Raw genomic sequence first — 16,108 nt, 5'->3', positions numbered from 1 at the left:
CCCCCCCCCTCGCCGCCCGGTCTATCTCTCCTCGTCCGGTCTACAGCCCCCGGTCGCGCTCAAGATATGTCGTTTCTCTCCTTGCGCACCGCTACGAGGTACGCAAATGGGCACTAGTGCGACGCGCGGCGGTTAGGCACAATGGAAGGCACATCAATATGAAGATGTTCTAATTGAAATGTTTGGTGAAGCGAATGTGAATGTGGCTTTGTGGTCCACCTCGAGCAGGGGCTGAACAGAATCCTGCAGCCGACTTGTGACTTTCAGTTGGAACATTAACAATAGGTCCAGGCAACCATCAACAGTGTTCTCGTTAGCGTGAAAATGATACAGAGGATCAAATTGCTCGTGCAAAGCAACCGCGAGGTCTGCGATAGAAATAGTTATCGAGGTTAGTGGGGTCGTCCCACGCACACTTCATATTTGGAAACCAAGGTGACATTGAAGGAACTCAATTGAGATGTGAACTTCGTATGTACCGTGACTAAAACCATGGTCGTATATGTGAATCCCACCGTTTCTGTGAGCCCAAATACGTTGAAAGCCTGGCTTGTCCTGTAATGTGCGTCCAGAGAAACCTGCTCATACAACCTTCTCATCATCCTCGCCCAACATGGTTACCACATTGTTGTGTGCACCGTGCAGTTGCTCGTCGGCATCATTGGAGACGACAGCAGCCTTGAACTCCCTGGCCGGGACCTTGCGCTCGAATAAAATGTCGAGTTCCCAGTATGTCCTTCCCTTGCATTCAGGAAGACGGTAGTACGACCACACAGCGAAGATGAAGCCAATACCGGCCCACCAGAAGCCGGTGAATCCTTTCCAGTTACCCTCATTGGGGTTCAACCTAGTTTGGAGTGAGGTCAGGGTGGAAGGGGTAACAGGACGTGAATAAAGACAAACATATAGGGCGTGACGATACCGAAGACGATGCTAACAATGTTGTATGTGTTACGGGCCAAGGCAATTGTCTTGCCTCTCAAACGAGTTGAGGACGTTTCGGCTGCAATGCCTGATTCTGTTTGTCAGCCAAGCCTCGGGAAGAAAAGGAGACGTCAGGCTACAGAAAGCAAGAGGGCCGATCGTGCCGTTGTATACAACGCACCAGAGCATGAGCATGGCACCCTGACCCCAGTTAGAGTCCTTGCTGCCCTTATTTGACGCGATTTGTAGGAAGCCAACAAGAAGCATCAAGATGACCATGGCTAGTTGTCCCCCAAGGTAGATTGTCCGACGACCGAGCCAGGTGAGGAAGACCCAAGAGAGGAAGACGCCGATGAACGACAGACCCTCAACCGCGAGACTGACTTTAAATGCATTACTCGAGGCCAGGCCGGCTGGGTTAACAGGGTTAGATGCCACACAGGGAGCGAATAAGCGAGAACTTGCCTTGTTCGAAGAAGTATGTGTCCCAAGAAAGGAAGGGTAGGCCGCAAAAGATTTGTATGGCCCAAGCAACACAGGAGACCTCCGTGCGACGCCTTCACATCTCATCAGAAAATCACAAACAAAAATTACTCGACGTACAGATCTGGGCCCTTGAGGCAGTCAATGAAGCGAGTGCCCTCAGTCTGGTCAATTTCAAGCTGGTTCGTCCTGACCATCATGGCGACTGCGTCTCTCGGATTGATGGGGCTATTCTTGCTCAAGCGTTTAATCATAGTCTCCGCCTCAGCGAGACGACCCTTGCGGACAAGCCACCATGGAGATTCCGGAGCAAAGCAAACAGTAATAAAGATCGGGACCGGCCACATCCACTGCAAACAGAAGGGGACGCGATACGCCCATTGGCTCGTCCAGGTCTCGACACCGTTGAGCACACCAAGAGCGAGAAAATGGCCAATGACGAAGCAGAGGTTAACATACGTCGTCAGGTATCCACGAAGCTGGACGGGGGCGACCTCGGATGCATAGGCGGGAGCGAGGGTGCAGAACACTCCCCAAGGTATGCCACATAAGAACTCGCCTACGACAAGCGTGGCAGGGTTTGGTGCAAAGGTTGGAATAGCGATGAAGCCGGTGATGAAGACGAGCATGACCAAAAGGGTCCTTTTGTACCCGAAGCGGTCAATCAAGTATCCATTGAGGATGATACCGATGAATGTGCCGCACGTGGACGCTTGGGAGATGCCAGATTGCCAAGGTGCAGAGAGGGTGTAGGACTTGCTGACGTCCGAGTAACTACCATACTGCGGAATGTATCAAAGCTGGAGCGGAGAGGAATAGAAGGAGAACGAACCGCTTGCTGGAAAGCAGGAAGAGCAAACAGCGAACCCAACAAATTCGTGTCGAAACCTGTGCGATGTTATTAGATACGACCGACACCGGAACGCGTTAGCCATACCTTCCATGAGGACAGCCAGTGAGATCACCCATGACCAGAAAACGGCCATGGGGTATTTCCTGAGCGCCTCCAGAGGAGTCATGTTCTGTTCTGCCTCGATGGCGCGGTGAGCCTCCTCCTTGATCTGCTCCCATGAGACTCCATGCTGCTCTTCAATGTGTTCCACCTCGGCGAGAGACTTTGAATCGGTATTTGGTAGCGTGGACATGATGATCTTGTCGATACCTCGAGTATCAGCGCAAGACCTGAGTTTGAGGCGACCAGAGGAATGAAGTCGACAGAAGCCAGGCACTGCGAGGATGCAATACGCCTCTTATTGAATGCGGGGGATGAAATTTGTCGACCTCCATCCCGTTGAGCCTGTGGGTTTGGGTTGTTGCATCGCAGAAGGAAAGTATGAATTGAAGTGGAAGAAAAGTCCGTCCCATGTGAACAACGAGGTGGCGAGGATGCTCTTTGACTGACTTCGCAATCAAGCCAAATCCTCCGTGAAGACAGCAAAAAACAGGCCTCAAACTGCTCACGCGTTCAAGCTGTTCAGGCGGAGGCGTCGGAGTGGAGGTGGAGGAAAGTGGCCGACGCTGTGGAGCAATGAATTCGATGTGGTCTTCTGGTGTGATAGCATGCGTGTTCGTTGCTTCTCTCGCGTGTCGCGTGAAAATTGAACAGCCTATTTCAAAGAAGACCAGTCTAAGTCTATTTCAGGAGCCAGGGCCTGTCAGTTAAACTTTCAGCCCTTTCATATCGGGATACCTCCACTGTGCCAGATCGAACTCGATGTTGTCGCGGAGAAGCACCGTCTCCAACAACTATCTGACTTGGTTGGAAGAGCAGGGGTACAAGTTTAGATGGTGGTTCTAACAAACGAGTGAGACGCGAAGGGCGCATTATAATTACATATTAGGTACGCCAGGGTGCGCAGTCTCATTTTTCCGAAGACCACGGTGAGAAGACGGAAGCTGACGGCATTAAGGCAACTCCCGCATTCACATGAAAATTTCGTAAAGTACTAGCTTATCGGACATCCGAACTGCCTGCCGAGGGAGCGCCGGACCGTTGTACAGTATGAACAAACGATCACTTGACCTTGGCGCCATCAACCAGATTAAGAGGGCTCATCTATGTTCTCCACTTGCCAACACCGGACGCGGCAGAATGGTGGATGTCATCCCGAGGATGGGAGTGCAACCGAGAACGCGCCAGGCCGGGTCGGGTCTACGAGGTCCTCGGAGTAACTTGGCGGACCAACTTCCGGTGGACATTTGAATAGGAATCGGCGCTCGGAAGGCGTCGCCCCTCCAGCTTCGCACGGCGGGTGGAGGGCGGCAAGTCAGATATACACACCGTCGAATACTAGGATACCGCCCGACTTGCCTTGGACAGGTATCGGTCAAGCCAATTAAGCGACTACTTGTTCAGTATGCCTGTCGAGTACAAGTTCCTGACTCCTGGGGAGCAGGAGTTCTTCCTAAAGCATGGTTGGATCAAGATCCCCAACGCGATAAACAAGAAGTACATTGACGACTGGGTGAAGAGCTTGGTGAGCCATTTTGTGTGTTTCCTCCAAGAGAATTAATGTCTTGTATCAGTGGGTCCGTACAGGCTGGGACGAGAGCAAAGGACCCAGGAGCTGGGAAGCTGCCGACGGGGAATACGTCAAAGTCATCCGTCATAAGCAGGTAGGACGGGTCAACTACACACCTGATGAGCGTACTCAGCAGCAGCACGCTCCCTAGGCGCACTTCTCTGAGTTTGCGCCGGATGCGTACAAGGCATGCATCGACCTGTGCGGAGGGATGGATCGGATCGACCCTCTGAGGAACATGCACGGTGACCAGTTTATCATCAATAATGGATCGGAATACTGGGAGAACGTATGTTGTTCGTCCGGGAAGCTGAGTAGTCATCTCACGCGACATGGGTAGAACGACTCCGTGCCCCAGAATGCGAAGGGATGGTATGCCTGGGGCCCCGTAACGCAGGATGGTCACGGCTAACCGTGGAGCAGGCACACGGACAATGATTGGTATCGCCAATTCCTCGACTCGAGTGAGAACGCGCTCGTCGTCGTCCACTTGTTTACCGATATCCCGCCGCGCGGAGGGGGGACGTGCCTGTGCGAAGACGGGTGAGTTGATTGCTCACCAAAGTCATGCGATCTCTGATGCAAGCCGGCAGCATCGCCGGCGTCCTCAAAGTGCTCTATGACAATAAGCAGGGGCTTGACTCGCCGTTTACGCAGCTGACGATGGCGCATATCAAAGACTGCAAGGAGTTTACTTCTGTGTCGGGTAAAGCTGGGGACACGTTTATTATGCATTCCTACCTTGTAGGTGTCGTGTATTGCCGAATTGCCCGGTTGCTGAAAGGATACAGCCGCACACGAATGGGCCCAATCACCTGCGCACGCCTCGGGTGAGTGATTTGTACGCTTCCCACAAGGGTGACCTAACGGATCACTTGTAGATCATCACGAACCCCCATGTGACGCTGAAAGAGCCGTTCAACCTTGATCGCGCGGACCCGTCAGACTACTCTCTTATCGAGCAGGTAATCCTCTCCCGCCTGGGACGCGAACGTATCCCCGAAGCAGAATACCGAGATCCCAACTCTCCGCGACTGAAATACCGAGCCCGTAACTTCCGGCAGCGGGAAGCGAAGCGTGAGGTGGAGATTGCGCGGCTGGAGGCGGATGCGCAGGCGAAGGGGCTGGAGGTGGATTCGATGTGGGTCAAGGGAGGTGCAGAGCTGAACGCTTTCTTTGTTAGCTTTGGGCTTGATTTGCCACCTGGACCTAATCATGCCGTACAAGATTGAAATTAGAGGTGAAAGGCGGAGCCGTTGATCCGAAGTGTGGTTGATCCGTTATGTGAATCCGAGTGTACCCGTAATATTTGCTCTGTTGCTCTGTCCGATCCATTCCGCTTGCTGTGCCTTTATTGATAGGGGAGATAAGGTGATCCTTTACTTTTGGAGTTGCAAGTATTGTGTCAGTAAAGTGCTTGTTATGAGTGAAGCTGTGAATCGACGTCATTTTCATTTAATAACTGTCTTGTGACCTTATTTCCCCTTGTCTGTTTGCCGATGTGGGCCGCACCGCCGAAGTATTCCATCAACACCAAGGGGGCGTGTGAGGCTGACTATATTCACTTGAAAATGTTCAATCCCTTCTACTCGCACCTCTCTTGTTCTCTATGCTACCGCCCGACACTCCCCTCGCCGCTCTCCCCCCTCCTCATCTAGCACTCGCTCTTACCATTCTATCTTCACATCTATTCGCTCAGGTAGACGTAAAGGACATCCTTGCGCATCTCTCTCAGCTGCGCGCCCTCAAGGCAGAGTGGCAAGGCATAGCACAGCCAACGGAGGAGGTGCACGCGAACACGCTCGACGAATGGGTAGACACTTCTCGTCGATTGGAGGTATGGGCACAGCTGGAGGTGTTGAAGGGGAAAGGGAGAAGAGGGCGTGCTCGTGCAATCGAGAGGCTCATAGAATGTGCAGAGGTGTGTCCATAACAATAACTTGTCACTGTCGTTCACTCCATTTCGTGGGCAGGAATGCCGCACTCTCTCAAATCACAGTAGCATGTCCATCCTACTCTCCGCACTCAACTCGCCTCAACTCTGCAGGTTAATGCACACTTGGGCACTCGTATCGTCAAAGCATCTTGCCCTCCTTATGCACCTCCGTCAGGCTCTCCCACCGCGCACATCCATACAAGAGTACAGCGCACGCGTCGTCCTTCCTTGCGTTCCTCCTCTCAGCCTCTTCCTCCACACAGCAGCGGACACGGAAGGCCCTCTACGCCTGTACAGGGAGATTAAGAGATACCAGGCGTCCTGTGCGTCTTATCCGGAATTGGTAGAACGCAGGCTGCTCGAATTCCCGCCCCCACAACTCCATCTCCATCATCCCTCTCCCCCAGGCTCAGGAACTTCCTCAGGCACATCGTCACCCTCCCCTACACCAGGTCCAGGTTCTCCTTCCCCTTCACCGAGAGATCATCACCATCCCCACACGCACCATCATCCCCATCCCCACCCCCGACTGTCCGACCTCCAGTCAGGAACCTCCACACCCTCCTCTCTGAATTCTATCCCAGAAGCAGACGAGTGCGACTCGGAACCTTCATCCCCAGATTGGGAAAGGAGGAGAAGTGGGAGCGTCTCGAGTTTCACGTCGGGGTTATCCTCCGCTTCGGTGCCGATTTCGGCGACCGGGGGCTCTGCAGAGACTGCTGGGAGCACGGGAGGGAGTGGGAGTGCACCGGCGAGTATGGGCTGGTACGCCCTGCGCGAACCGGAGCTTGGAGCCGCTCCTTCTTCCCTTTCTTCTTCGGCCTCCACGTCGACTACGGCTAATTCGACTGACTCCACCACTTCAGCCGCTTCCGCGCCCTCTGCACTCCCGCCAGACCATGAAAAAGAACAGGAACATCTCTCCCCCCCTCCACCTCGCTCGCTCAACTCCTACTTCGCGTATATACCCCACCTGCCCCGCGCACCTTCGCCCCTCCGGGTAGGCAGACCGTGGCTGGAAAGATGGGAGATGGAGGCGGAGCAGAGGGAGGGGCGGGTGACGCGCGAGGTGGGGAGGAGACTGAGGGTCCCGGAGAGGGTACGTGGGGAAGGGCACGAGACTCAGAATGGGAAGGAGAGAGGGAGGGAAAGGGAGCCACATCCTCTGAGTGTGCTCACAGGCTGGGAAAGCCCCGAACTGGAACCCGAACTGGGACAAGAGCGACAAGAAGGCCAGGAATCGTTGATGTCACCTATTTCGCCTACTTCGGGCTCGGCGTCCCCTTCTCCCCCCACTCCACCTGATGCATTGCAAACGACGATCACTCCGCCTGTGACGCCCCCCCGGAAGACAAGGGCTGCGCTGCCGGAGTCGGACAAGCGGCATGCGGAGCTGGAGGCGATGGAGGCTGAGATGCGCCAGGCAGGGGGAGAAGGGAAGCCTCCTCCCTATTCTCCGCATTCCCCACACACGCCCAACCGGCCGAACTCAGGATCTCTGCCCTCTTCTCCCTCCACCCCTCACACCCCTCATACGCCCCATACGCCCTCCCGCCCTACAGCGAGCGAGCTCCTCGCCCTCCTCACCCTCACGCTGTCCCTGCTCGACACCTCCCAAGACCTGTGGGAGCTCTCCGGTAAAGCAGAACGGATGACGAGGGAGGATCTGGAGATGCGGGAGATTGTGTTGTTGAGTGAGGGCATGGGGCGAGGGGTGGGACGAGGCTGGGGTGGGATGGGAGTTTGACCGGGTGAAGCAAGGGGGACGGTGCGTGATATGGCTTGTACACTAGATTCACTGCATTTTATCAACCAGTTCTACGGGATAAACGCCATTACATCGGCTGTACTAAAGTGATGGTGTACGGTCACTGCTGGGTTATAGAATTGAAGAAATGAAGCAAGACCCGGGCTGTTCTTCGGATAAAAGAAGGAAAAACACGGAGGAATGGACCATCTTTGACCAGGAATGGTGCTTACATGTCCGAACTCGCTTTGCGTCGGGCCCCACGACGTATGTTGCTGGCGATGCTAGCTTGTGTGTAGTGCTTGCGGTCGTTGACGGTACGACCGGAATTGTACAACATGGACCGGTGAGATTTGGGTGCCGGTCATGGTGCTATCTACGATAGCAGCATGACCGTTGAGAAGCACTCGAGGATTTGATTGAGAGACAGGTGGAACCCTTCATGTGGCCGCGGATATCTATGAATATACACGAGAAGTGTGCTCTGTGCCTGTGCCCTTGCGCGCCTCGGAGACAATTTGCCTCATAATTTCCTTAAATGGTAAGCAACCTTCGGATTGCACAAGTAATGCGTGCAACTTTTAATGTACAAAAAATTATTATTATCAAACCAAAATTGTGTGTGTAAAATTCCCCAATAAAGTTATATTTATTTTACCAAAAAAATGCATAGTTATTTAATAATAATTGGTTGAAAATTGAATAAAATTTCCTCCTCACCATTTTGTGTGGTCCGCCGAAGGCACTGAGGGTGCGGTGCGCTCTCCCACAACACTTTCCCGGTAAATCGATTTTTTGGCCCCAAATGGTTATTAATTGGCTCTCTATTTTTGTTGAAATGTGTACTAGATCTTAGTGAATTCCACACACAAGAGTCTCATTTGATAATAATAATTTTGTGCGTACATTAAAAGTTGCACACATTACTTGTGCAATCCGAAGGTTGCTTACCATTTAAGAAAATTATGAGGCAGATTGCCTCCGAGGCGCGCAAGGGCACAGGCACAGAGCACACTTGTTGTCGCCCCTCGGTTTGCATGGGACTCGTTTCGCACCTAATCCCATCCTCTTACTCTGTTGAACACAACCCAAGCTCTCTGTTCAAAATGCTCTTATATCTCCCACTTTCTATAACGCATGCTCCTTCAAGCTATACTCTTGAACCTTATATCGGCTCTACTCACTACCATGTCATCTCCAACCGAGTTTGACTTCTCAGCGCTAATGCCTGGCGACCTCAGCCAGCATCTCCAAGGCTCCACCGAGTCTATGAAAGCCGTCAACAAGGCCCAAGGAGATATTCTCATGCCTCTATTCACTGGTGTATCTGGTTACCAACGTGTGTACCCACATTCATACTATCGTCACTACACACTTCACTGAACTGCGCCCCAGCGGACGTGTTCGCCGTTCGGCAGTCTATCAACTCCATCGGGGTAGCAGCCGTCGCACTGTGTCAGGATCTGACAACATATGGCCAAGCGTTTGGACCTCTCGCCCTCAGCGTCAAGGATCGGGCAACCCTCGTCACACCCCTCAAGTCCTTCGTCTCGGGTTGGCACTCTATCGACGTGTCAGCGCTGAATGCTGCACGATCCGTTCGTCCCCTCTCTCTGGCCACCACTCGCGCAATTCCCTAACCTATTCCCTGCAGAAAGTGAATGATCTTCTCGCGTTCGATCCGACTGTACTGAAGGACGTCCTCACCGAGTTGTCTGACTTGTCCATTCACATCCGGGAGTGGAAGGCAGGCTCCACTGACCCCTTCTTCAAGAGTACCCTGTTTGACCTTGTCGCCTCGCCTCTGGCGTCGTTCGCTTCATTCACCCCGGACACGACTTCGCAGGCGCAGCTCGCTGATATCCTCCACCTCAGCTTCCGCGGCATCACCAAGCCGTTGGCAGACGCCTTCACCGCCTCCCTGCTGCCGCCTCACACTGAGCCGCTCTTGAGGCCAGAGGACGTTGCAAGTGCCATTGAGAAGACCATCGCTACCCGCTTGAAGCAGTACTTCCGTGACCTCGAAACCGTCATCCGGGACGTCCCCCCAGTCGTGAGTCACCTTACGCAGGTGGAGGCGGGCGCAAAAGCTATCCCCACCGGTATTGAGACATTTGCTGAAGGAGGTGGGATGGGCGAGAATATTGACGCCAAGAATGCTGCAGCGGCGTGGACGGCGGCCAGGACCGATGCCACCGCATTCGTCAAAGAGGTAACCACTTCAAGGTGAGCTGCCGAACTTTCTTGAAATGATTCGTGTAATGTTCTTCCCGTTCACAATGTCAATGCCATCCTTTCGGCTTCTGTTACATCTGCTCCGCTGTCCAATCCGAAGCTAATTCCCCTACGTCATGCTAGGGAGCCGACCAAACATGCCTCCTTGCGCCTTCTGACGAGGGACGAAAATAAAGCAAACACAGCGCAGGATGTCAGAGATGCGCTCGCTCCACGTCCCGAGGCACCCCAGGCCATGATCGAGCTCTTGGCGTACGTAAACGACACCACGCGCTTGTTGGAAGACACAACCCGTCTCCCTTTCGTAAGGTCAGCTAAAGCCTCTAGCACATCATCCTTGCCTTAATATCCTGCTTTTAGAGAACTCAAAGTCACTGATCCGACCAGCGAAGGCAGCAGTACCTCATTGAGCGCGATCATCATGAAGAACAGCAGAGCCTTTGCTCACCTGAAGGAACGGACGATTGCCGTAGTCACCAACCTGTCTACGTACGGGTATTGCGAAAGGGCACGTTAAATCCCCTTCGCTGTCCTTGAGAAGGTGCACGGCTGAATGGGGTCTGGAACAGATGTTCATCCCAGCCTTTGTGGCCGCTGCTGACACGGAGCGGGCCAAAATATTGAAGGGGAGCTTGATTTTCCTCGGGGTGCGTCACCTTGAAACGGACTCCCGTCCCATGTTTTGAGCTGAGAGAATCAACAGTCGAATCTCCCAGAACTGGATTCAATCGTAGCCGAGATCCAAAGCCTTGTGTCCGGGTTATCCAATATAGTGACAGTGTTGAAAGAGAATCTCACCCAGGTATGCACGGCCTGCAGGTTTGCAGTCGAATATCACTGAGAACGAACGTAAACGACGGCGCTATTGCCCAAATATGAGATGATCCTGAAACAGGGCTCCCATATGGGCAAAATTGACCTTGATATCGTTATCGATAACATCATGCAGTCTGTATTCACTGCGCGCGCGGTCATTGCGATTAATGATGGCACCGGCCCTCTTGGCGCACTTCTTGCTCCGGAATGGAGGAGAGATCTGCTGTTCACAGTTGATTCGGGCACCCAGTCTTCCCAGTTGTACGCGCAAGCACGGCCTGACCGACTATGCTTTGTCTCAGAACTCATGCTGACTCCTTACCGTAGACTTCTGAAAAGGCTTGAAAATATACTTCACCAGGCACAGAACACTGCGGATGTCATGCCACAGGTGCTCGTGCAGCTGCAGTCTGTCGGGGACCGGTTTGCAATGCTGTGCTCTACCTGGACGAGCATCGAAGAGGGGGTCAGGACGTCGCTTGAACAGTACGCCTCTTGGTGGGTACTGATGTGCATTGAGCCAAAGGCGCTGGAAACTGAAAGCGTGCAGGAAAAAATCGAATGTCTTGACACCCGAGCTGCTGACGTCTGTTGCCCGTGAATGGTTGCGCTATGAAGAGAGTTTGGAAGAATATGTGACTCGTCTTACCGGATGCCTTTCACCCCGGTCGATTGCCGCATTCGCTTTAACCGTCTCCCCACCATCGAAGATTGTCTTGGAACTGTCCCAGAAACGCGTTGCACGTGACATCTCTGTCGCTGGAGAGTTGAAGTTTGCCACACCCGAACCATATCCACCTGCCTTCGATGAGATCTTGAATGATCCTCAAATGGCACTACTCTTCTATCCGGACTCTGATGCGACAAGGCTCTCGACGACGATGGCCTTGATGAGTGCCTCGACGGATGAGCAGCTACTGAACGCGCTTCGGGCCCCGCGTGTTTCTCTCACCTGCAAACGCCAAACGCTCTCCAACACGGCAGACCAGTACCAGGCTACTTCAAGAATGATGGAGTAGGTTCTTTCCGCCAACATCAACAAAGTGTTAAATGCTTATATAACCCTTCTTAGCGGCTTTTACCCCGCAGGAGCAGTTGACGCAAGGAATCTGTCTGCGAATATCACTAACATCATCCTCCCGAAACTCCAGGACGCAATCGCATTCTGCATGGAATTCACGATGCAGCAGATCAATGCCTTGTCTGGCAGCGCGACCAAAGATAGTCTCGAACGTTTACAACACGAGCGAGCCGAAGAAGCCAAAAGGGGGAATGAGAAAGCCTTGGCTGCCCAGACGGAGGTGCTCACGGTGAAGAACAACAGTGTGTTAACTTATAATAAGGCACGGTTCCTCCTCTCTGAAGGGGGAGTGAGGATACAGTACTAATGCGAATATAGTTGGTCAGTAAATCTAACGAGATTCAAGCGGAAATCGATCAAAGCCGGCGAACGCTGCACGAGAAGAAGAATGAGTTGGCCAAGTATGATTGGGTAAAGGTACGGACTGACATAGTTCATCTCCAGTTGCGTTCTGCCTACTTATGCGAATCACAGTGGTGGCCCCTTCCGCCTAGCATTGGCCAACTGATCAAAGCGCTCATCGAAGAGATTACTCACACTGAGAGCGACATCAACAGCCTTGAGCGGAATATTGGTCAGTACGAACAAGCGAAGCGACAGATGGAAGCTGTGCGCGCTACAGAAGACAGCTACGTGAACACAATTGTCAGCGTAACGACATCCTGGGCCAGTCTCACGCAGGAGACGAACGACTTTGCCGGATTACTGCAGATTATCGCCGACCTTCCCGTAACGATTGACAGCCTCATTGTGGACGCGAGAAACTCGTGGTTGACCCTGTTAGCCGAACTTCAGCAATGGTAGTCCCTCTATCAAGATATCGTGTAAAGCACGTCCTGTTTGTTAACAATTCATTCCTCTATGAACGTGTGATGGTCCTGCGCTTCTGGCAAACAAAATTAACCAGGTGAAGAAACACGACGAGTAAGCATGATCACCACACCACATGATCATAACCCCAACCTTGTAGCACTCGCAACCTGCAGAACAATCCCCTGTCAGCTCCAGAAACTCCTTCACGCGAATGCCCTCAGCACGTCCCGTGGAGCGAATCTCAAATTCTTGAGGCAGAAAGGCTTGTAACAGGCGCTAATCCTAAGCGTTTCCATGCTTGTCTCATTGTATAAGGAGAACAATTATCTTCCATTAATCTATGAGTGTGGTTGATCAGTATCTGGCGATCTCTCTCAGCAGCAAGTTCACTGTACAGGTGCTTGCAGTCCAGGCTGATTCTGGATTGATCAGCACGGAGATATCCTGACTCCAGGCATTCTTTCTTGACCTGGTAGACATCCGTCGTTGACATGTAGGTATGTGCCCGAACCAGATGCAGAAAAGGGAAAGGCGGTGGCGTCGATGGTGCAGCACGAAATGGAAGAAGCACCTACAACTGTCGAACAGTCGCAAGATGTATTGCATAGAAATGAAAATATTCTGGCGACGGTGCAGAAGCCGAGGCGGAAAGATTGATCGGCGGGCGACAAAGGAGTGTATTAGGGTCGGAGGACTGTCCATACGTAATTAACATATTGAAATCCCTGGTAATGTTTCCCTCGACTAGGTTATGTTGCCAAGTTGGGGAAGCCAAGTCGTCCAAGAGCCGATTGCTTCGCCTTCATGTCGACTCCATATACGGAATCACAATCAGCTAGCCGTGCAGCATCCGCAGACATGAAGTCAGTATTGACCCGGCAACATGGTTCAGATGCATCAAGCATAGGTGCAGTAACCTTGGCACCCTCTTCGACGTAGTATGAGAGGACGTTCCACTCCTCCGATGGTCTTCTGGCCATGCTGCGTCGGTCCTGAAGGCGGTATAGAGTGTCGTACCCATCTTCCGGGATTCGAAGAAGCAGTTGATGGCCGTTAGGATTGTAGGCAAGGACCACGATGTTTCCCCAGAGACCAAGTCCTCGAACAACCATGTTAAGAAGACGCCTGTCTGCTTCAAACTACTCTTGGACATCGTCGACATCCAGATCAAACCCTTCAGGCAACTGTTCTTGAGCTATTGCGGTCCAATGTAGGGAAGGGTGAAGTAAGCTTGGAGACGGGAATTGACGCATGTGAACGGCCCATTCCTTTCCTTATGAGTCAGAGAGTAAATGCAGGACTAACTTGACACGCACAATGACACTGACGATATCCCCTGCTGAAAGATCTTTGTCATCTAACTCCAGTACGTCTCTGTCACGAAGCGAGGTGGCAGCGCTTGACAGTCTGAGTTCGTTGCCGCGGTCTTTGGAGTCCGCGCTGGAATCTTCGCTGCTCCTAACAGTTTCTGCACATTCAGGCCTGGGATGTGGTAGTTTTTCTTGAAACTGCGAATGGAAATCTGACTTTTGGCCCTCAGAAACAGTGCATGATATAAGTGGCGCATCAATCAATGCGACGCCACGATGTGCAGCGGAGGAGCAAGGCGGTGCGTATGCTGATGATGGCGGCTCTAAGATTAATGGCCCTGCCTTCCGCGTGAGTTGGCGGAGCTGGGCTGAGCTGGCTGAATTCTGTGAGGGTGGTCCTTTCGAGTGATAAAGGCCGATGCTGTCTGTCCGCTTGAGTGATACGTTTCTGGCGCGTGGCCTATTGCCTGTGTCCTGTGCAGTCAAGTTTAGTAGCTAAACAAGTCGGAGAGGGGAAATCCATCCTACCGCAAGTAAGATACCTTGAGACAGTCGCGAATACGACTGCCTAACATATATTGCGCCCACATGTCGAAACATCCAATCCACATGCAAGAGATCGCTACCCTCTTCTGAGGTATAGAGGATGCGAGCAGGACCGCAGGCGGCTGATCCGGTCTCAGGAATCTTCCTGGACATTATCACTGAACGGGCGTGGTCGCACCCGCTTGAAACTGCCGAGCCATCATGTTGAAACCAGATGACTTCTTCTGTATCCCCATCAATTGTCATGGGACCAACATAGACCGTCTCATTGACAATTTCTCCCCAGACCAATTGCAGATCAAGCATCCGTTCGTGGAGAGGCAGCTCGGTGAGCCGATATGCGTAAATGCCATGGACGTTGCGAAGGGTGACCAGAGCGAGATCAGTTCCAGCTGGGAGTGCCTTTACGCATATCCGCCATGCTTTGTGCGATTCTCCTGATTGTGTGAACTTGATCGAATAATCTGGGCCGAGAGGAATTCCTTTTTGCTGAAAAGGAAGCGAGGTGGAAGATAAGGAGGACAGCAGAAATATTTTGAGTACGGCCGGAGTAACAATGATCGGGTGATCTTTAGTGAATGTGACCGATAAAAACTTCTTAGTCTGTTCATGTAAATCATTGCTTCAACGAACACTGGTATAAAAGCCGACTCACCATTCCAGATAGGAAAGCCAGGTTAACAAAGCACTGTGTCTTCCAGTTGATCGCGTGAATGTCGATGCATCCTTTCTACGGCCATGAATGGACCATTCGCCATTAAGAGCAAGCGTGTCCAAAGAATGCTGCCTTGTTGACATAACTTCGTAGCCGTCATGTCGAAATTGAACATACGATAACACTTGCTTCGTGACAGGATCATGATCAAGACGTACAGCTGGGAGCGAAGTGGGACAAGGCAGTCGTTTTTCCCATCGCCGCCTGATCCTCTCCATGACGACGAAGATCAAGCAGCTCAGCAGTACCTTGGGTGGTTGCCCGGACCATCCAATCACCAACACATTTCGTCCAAAGAGGATAGCCGGAGATGGGAGGTGACATTGTACGAAGCTCTGTGCCTCGATTCTCCGGTTCCACTTCTGCAATCTTCGCAGCGGACTGGCCCGAAAGGATGAATTCACCGTATCTATCGGCTTCTGAACCTCTCGACGCGTTCATCGAGGGATCATCGCCGTCTGCGCCAGAAATCGATCGCCTTGGAAGCGCTCCGTGATTTAGGGCATCTCCATGAAGAAGATCGCCGTGAAGGACGTCGGCAACGGCATCATTGGGTCTGCAATCGATCACCTGCCCATTTGCATGAGCGGTGCCTTGGGATACACAATCGACTGCCCGACGTCTCTTGAGTAGTTTGACCTTGTTGCCGACTGCCCTCACGAATCTACAGAGTAACTTGGGCAACTTCCGGGGAGATCGCCGATTGGGGCTGTCGACACGGTGAGGAGGGCGGGTATCCTTCCTGTCCATGGCTAGGAAAAGACTGGATTGATTGTGAAAGAAATGCTTCGAGATGTGCTATTTTGCAATGATGCTGGCCGACCGTGCTCAATGATAACCTGCAGATATGAGGTGTCAAAATCTACGTGGGTCCCGGTGGGTCTCACTGAGGGTCCCACCTCTTTTCGCGAGCTGTTCCGGCTCCGACATTCCATAAGGACGGGCGCTTATGTGTCGTACTGGCGCGTTATTTGGAAATG

At 52.5% G+C, this 16,108-nt stretch overlaps 7 protein-coding genes across 7 annotated transcripts; 4 read left to right on the top strand and 3 right to left on the bottom strand.

Annotated features, from left to right (window-relative positions):
- Positions 1 to 582: 582 nt before the first annotated feature.
- DACRYDRAFT_81264 (alpha-glucoside:hydrogen symporter) lies at positions 583 to 2,552 on the bottom strand (the record flags this gene model as incomplete). The annotated part of the gene is made up of 7 exons (XM_040776502.1): positions 583 to 847; positions 904 to 1,012; positions 1,065 to 1,337; positions 1,390 to 1,481; positions 1,528 to 2,189; positions 2,240 to 2,295; positions 2,345 to 2,552. The coding sequence occupies 7 exons, from the start codon at positions 2,550 to 2,552 to the stop codon at positions 583 to 585; spliced, it is 1,665 nt and encodes a 554-aa protein (XP_040627295.1).
- Positions 2,553 to 3,280: 728 nt separating this feature from the next.
- DACRYDRAFT_23292 (uncharacterized protein) lies at positions 3,281 to 3,791 on the top strand. The gene has a single exon (XM_040773193.1). The coding sequence runs from the start codon at positions 3,410 to 3,412 to the stop codon at positions 3,608 to 3,610; it is 201 nt and encodes a 66-aa protein (XP_040627294.1). The 5' UTR covers positions 3,281 to 3,409; the 3' UTR covers positions 3,611 to 3,791.
- Positions 3,792 to 3,845: 54 nt separating this feature from the next.
- On the top strand, positions 3,846 to 5,225 carry DACRYDRAFT_23289 (uncharacterized protein). The gene is made up of 7 exons (XM_040773192.1): positions 3,846 to 3,982; positions 4,046 to 4,218; positions 4,270 to 4,301; positions 4,353 to 4,472; positions 4,523 to 4,673; positions 4,721 to 4,759; positions 4,811 to 5,225. The coding sequence occupies exons 2-7, from the start codon at positions 4,141 to 4,143 to the stop codon at positions 5,159 to 5,161; spliced, it is 771 nt and encodes a 256-aa protein (XP_040627293.1). The 5' UTR covers positions 3,846 to 3,982; positions 4,046 to 4,140; the 3' UTR covers positions 5,162 to 5,225.
- A 322-nt stretch (positions 5,226 to 5,547) lies between these two features.
- On the top strand, positions 5,548 to 7,762 carry DACRYDRAFT_23288 (uncharacterized protein). Its single transcript, XM_040773191.1, has 2 exons — positions 5,548 to 5,850; positions 5,903 to 7,762. The coding sequence occupies exon 2, from the start codon at positions 6,623 to 6,625 to the stop codon at positions 7,610 to 7,612; it is 990 nt and encodes a 329-aa protein (XP_040627292.1). The 5' UTR covers positions 5,548 to 5,850; positions 5,903 to 6,622; the 3' UTR covers positions 7,613 to 7,762.
- A 1,248-nt stretch (positions 7,763 to 9,010) lies between these two features.
- Positions 9,011 to 12,725, top strand: DACRYDRAFT_23287 (uncharacterized protein). The gene is made up of 13 exons (XM_040773190.1): positions 9,011 to 9,210; positions 9,267 to 9,838; positions 9,971 to 10,156; positions 10,208 to 10,355; positions 10,417 to 10,494; positions 10,551 to 10,649; positions 10,701 to 10,930; positions 10,991 to 11,161; positions 11,214 to 11,678; positions 11,736 to 12,006; positions 12,063 to 12,161; positions 12,219 to 12,627; positions 12,683 to 12,725. The coding sequence occupies exons 7-12, from the start codon at positions 10,728 to 10,730 to the stop codon at positions 12,546 to 12,548; spliced, it is 1,539 nt and encodes a 512-aa protein (XP_040627291.1). The 5' UTR covers positions 9,011 to 9,210; positions 9,267 to 9,838; positions 9,971 to 10,156; positions 10,208 to 10,355; positions 10,417 to 10,494; positions 10,551 to 10,649; positions 10,701 to 10,727; the 3' UTR covers positions 12,549 to 12,627; positions 12,683 to 12,725.
- DACRYDRAFT_23284 (uncharacterized protein) lies at positions 12,686 to 13,713 on the bottom strand. Its single transcript, XM_040773189.1, has 2 exons — positions 12,953 to 13,713; positions 12,686 to 12,895 (listed from the first exon to the last, which is right to left on the bottom strand). Exon 1 carries the CDS (start codon positions 13,667 to 13,669, stop codon positions 13,307 to 13,309), a length of 363 nt encoding a protein of 120 aa, XP_040627290.1. The 5' UTR covers positions 13,670 to 13,713; the 3' UTR covers positions 12,686 to 12,895; positions 12,953 to 13,306.
- Positions 13,714 to 14,982: 1,269 nt separating this feature from the next.
- On the bottom strand, positions 14,983 to 15,590 carry DACRYDRAFT_23283 (uncharacterized protein). Its single transcript, XM_040773188.1, has 2 exons — positions 15,069 to 15,590; positions 14,983 to 15,016 (listed from the first exon to the last, which is right to left on the bottom strand). Exon 1 carries the CDS (start codon positions 15,567 to 15,569, stop codon positions 15,276 to 15,278), a length of 294 nt encoding a protein of 97 aa, XP_040627289.1. The 5' UTR covers positions 15,570 to 15,590; the 3' UTR covers positions 14,983 to 15,016; positions 15,069 to 15,275.
- Between the last annotated feature and the right edge of the window lie 518 nt (positions 15,591 to 16,108).

This window comes from Dacryopinax primogenitus (assembly GCF_000292625.1).
Source record: "Dacryopinax primogenitus strain DJM-731 SS1 chromosome Unknown DACRYscaffold_13, whole genome shotgun sequence".
Taxonomy (NCBI): domain Eukaryota; kingdom Fungi; phylum Basidiomycota; class Dacrymycetes; order Dacrymycetales; family Dacrymycetaceae; genus Dacryopinax; species Dacryopinax primogenitus.
The sequence above is the reverse complement of the archived record's forward strand: the minus strand, read 5'-3'. Positions and strand labels throughout refer to the sequence as shown.

What these genes read in the sequence shown, in the direction of transcription:
- DACRYDRAFT_23289 (XM_040773192.1), top strand. Translation starts at nt 4,141, where the DNA reads ATGGATCGGATCGACCCTCTGAGGAACATGCACGGTGACCAGTTTATC. An exon ending in TTATTATGCATTCCTACCTT is followed by an intron (nt 4,674 to 4,720) that starts GTAGGTGTCGTG and finishes GAAAGGATACAG; the next exon opens with CCGCACACGAATGGGCCCAA. An exon ending in ATCACCTGCGCACGCCTCGG is followed by an intron (nt 4,760 to 4,810) that starts GTGAGTGATTTG and finishes GATCACTTGTAG; the next exon opens with ATCATCACGAACCCCCATGT.
- DACRYDRAFT_23288 (XM_040773191.1), top strand. Translation starts at nt 6,623, where the DNA reads ATGGGCTGGTACGCCCTGCGCGAACCGGAGCTTGGAGCCGCTCCTTCT.
- DACRYDRAFT_23292 (XM_040773193.1), top strand. Translation starts at nt 3,410, where the DNA reads ATGAACAAACGATCACTTGACCTTGGCGCCATCAACCAGATTAAGAGG.
- DACRYDRAFT_23284 (XM_040773189.1), bottom strand. Translation starts at nt 13,669, where the DNA reads ATGGTTGTTCGAGGACTTGGTCTCTGGGGAAACATCGTGGTCCTTGCC.
- DACRYDRAFT_23287 (XM_040773190.1), top strand. Translation starts at nt 10,728, where the DNA reads ATGATCCTGAAACAGGGCTCCCATATGGGCAAAATTGACCTTGATATC. An exon ending in GTGTGTTAACTTATAATAAG is followed by an intron (nt 12,007 to 12,062) that starts GCACGGTTCCTC and finishes ATGCGAATATAG; the next exon opens with TTGGTCAGTAAATCTAACGA. An exon ending in CCAAGTATGATTGGGTAAAG is followed by an intron (nt 12,162 to 12,218) that starts GTACGGACTGAC and finishes TGCGAATCACAG; the next exon opens with TGGTGGCCCCTTCCGCCTAG.
- DACRYDRAFT_23283 (XM_040773188.1), bottom strand. Translation starts at nt 15,569, where the DNA reads ATGAACGCGTCGAGAGGTTCAGAAGCCGATAGATACGGTGAATTCATC.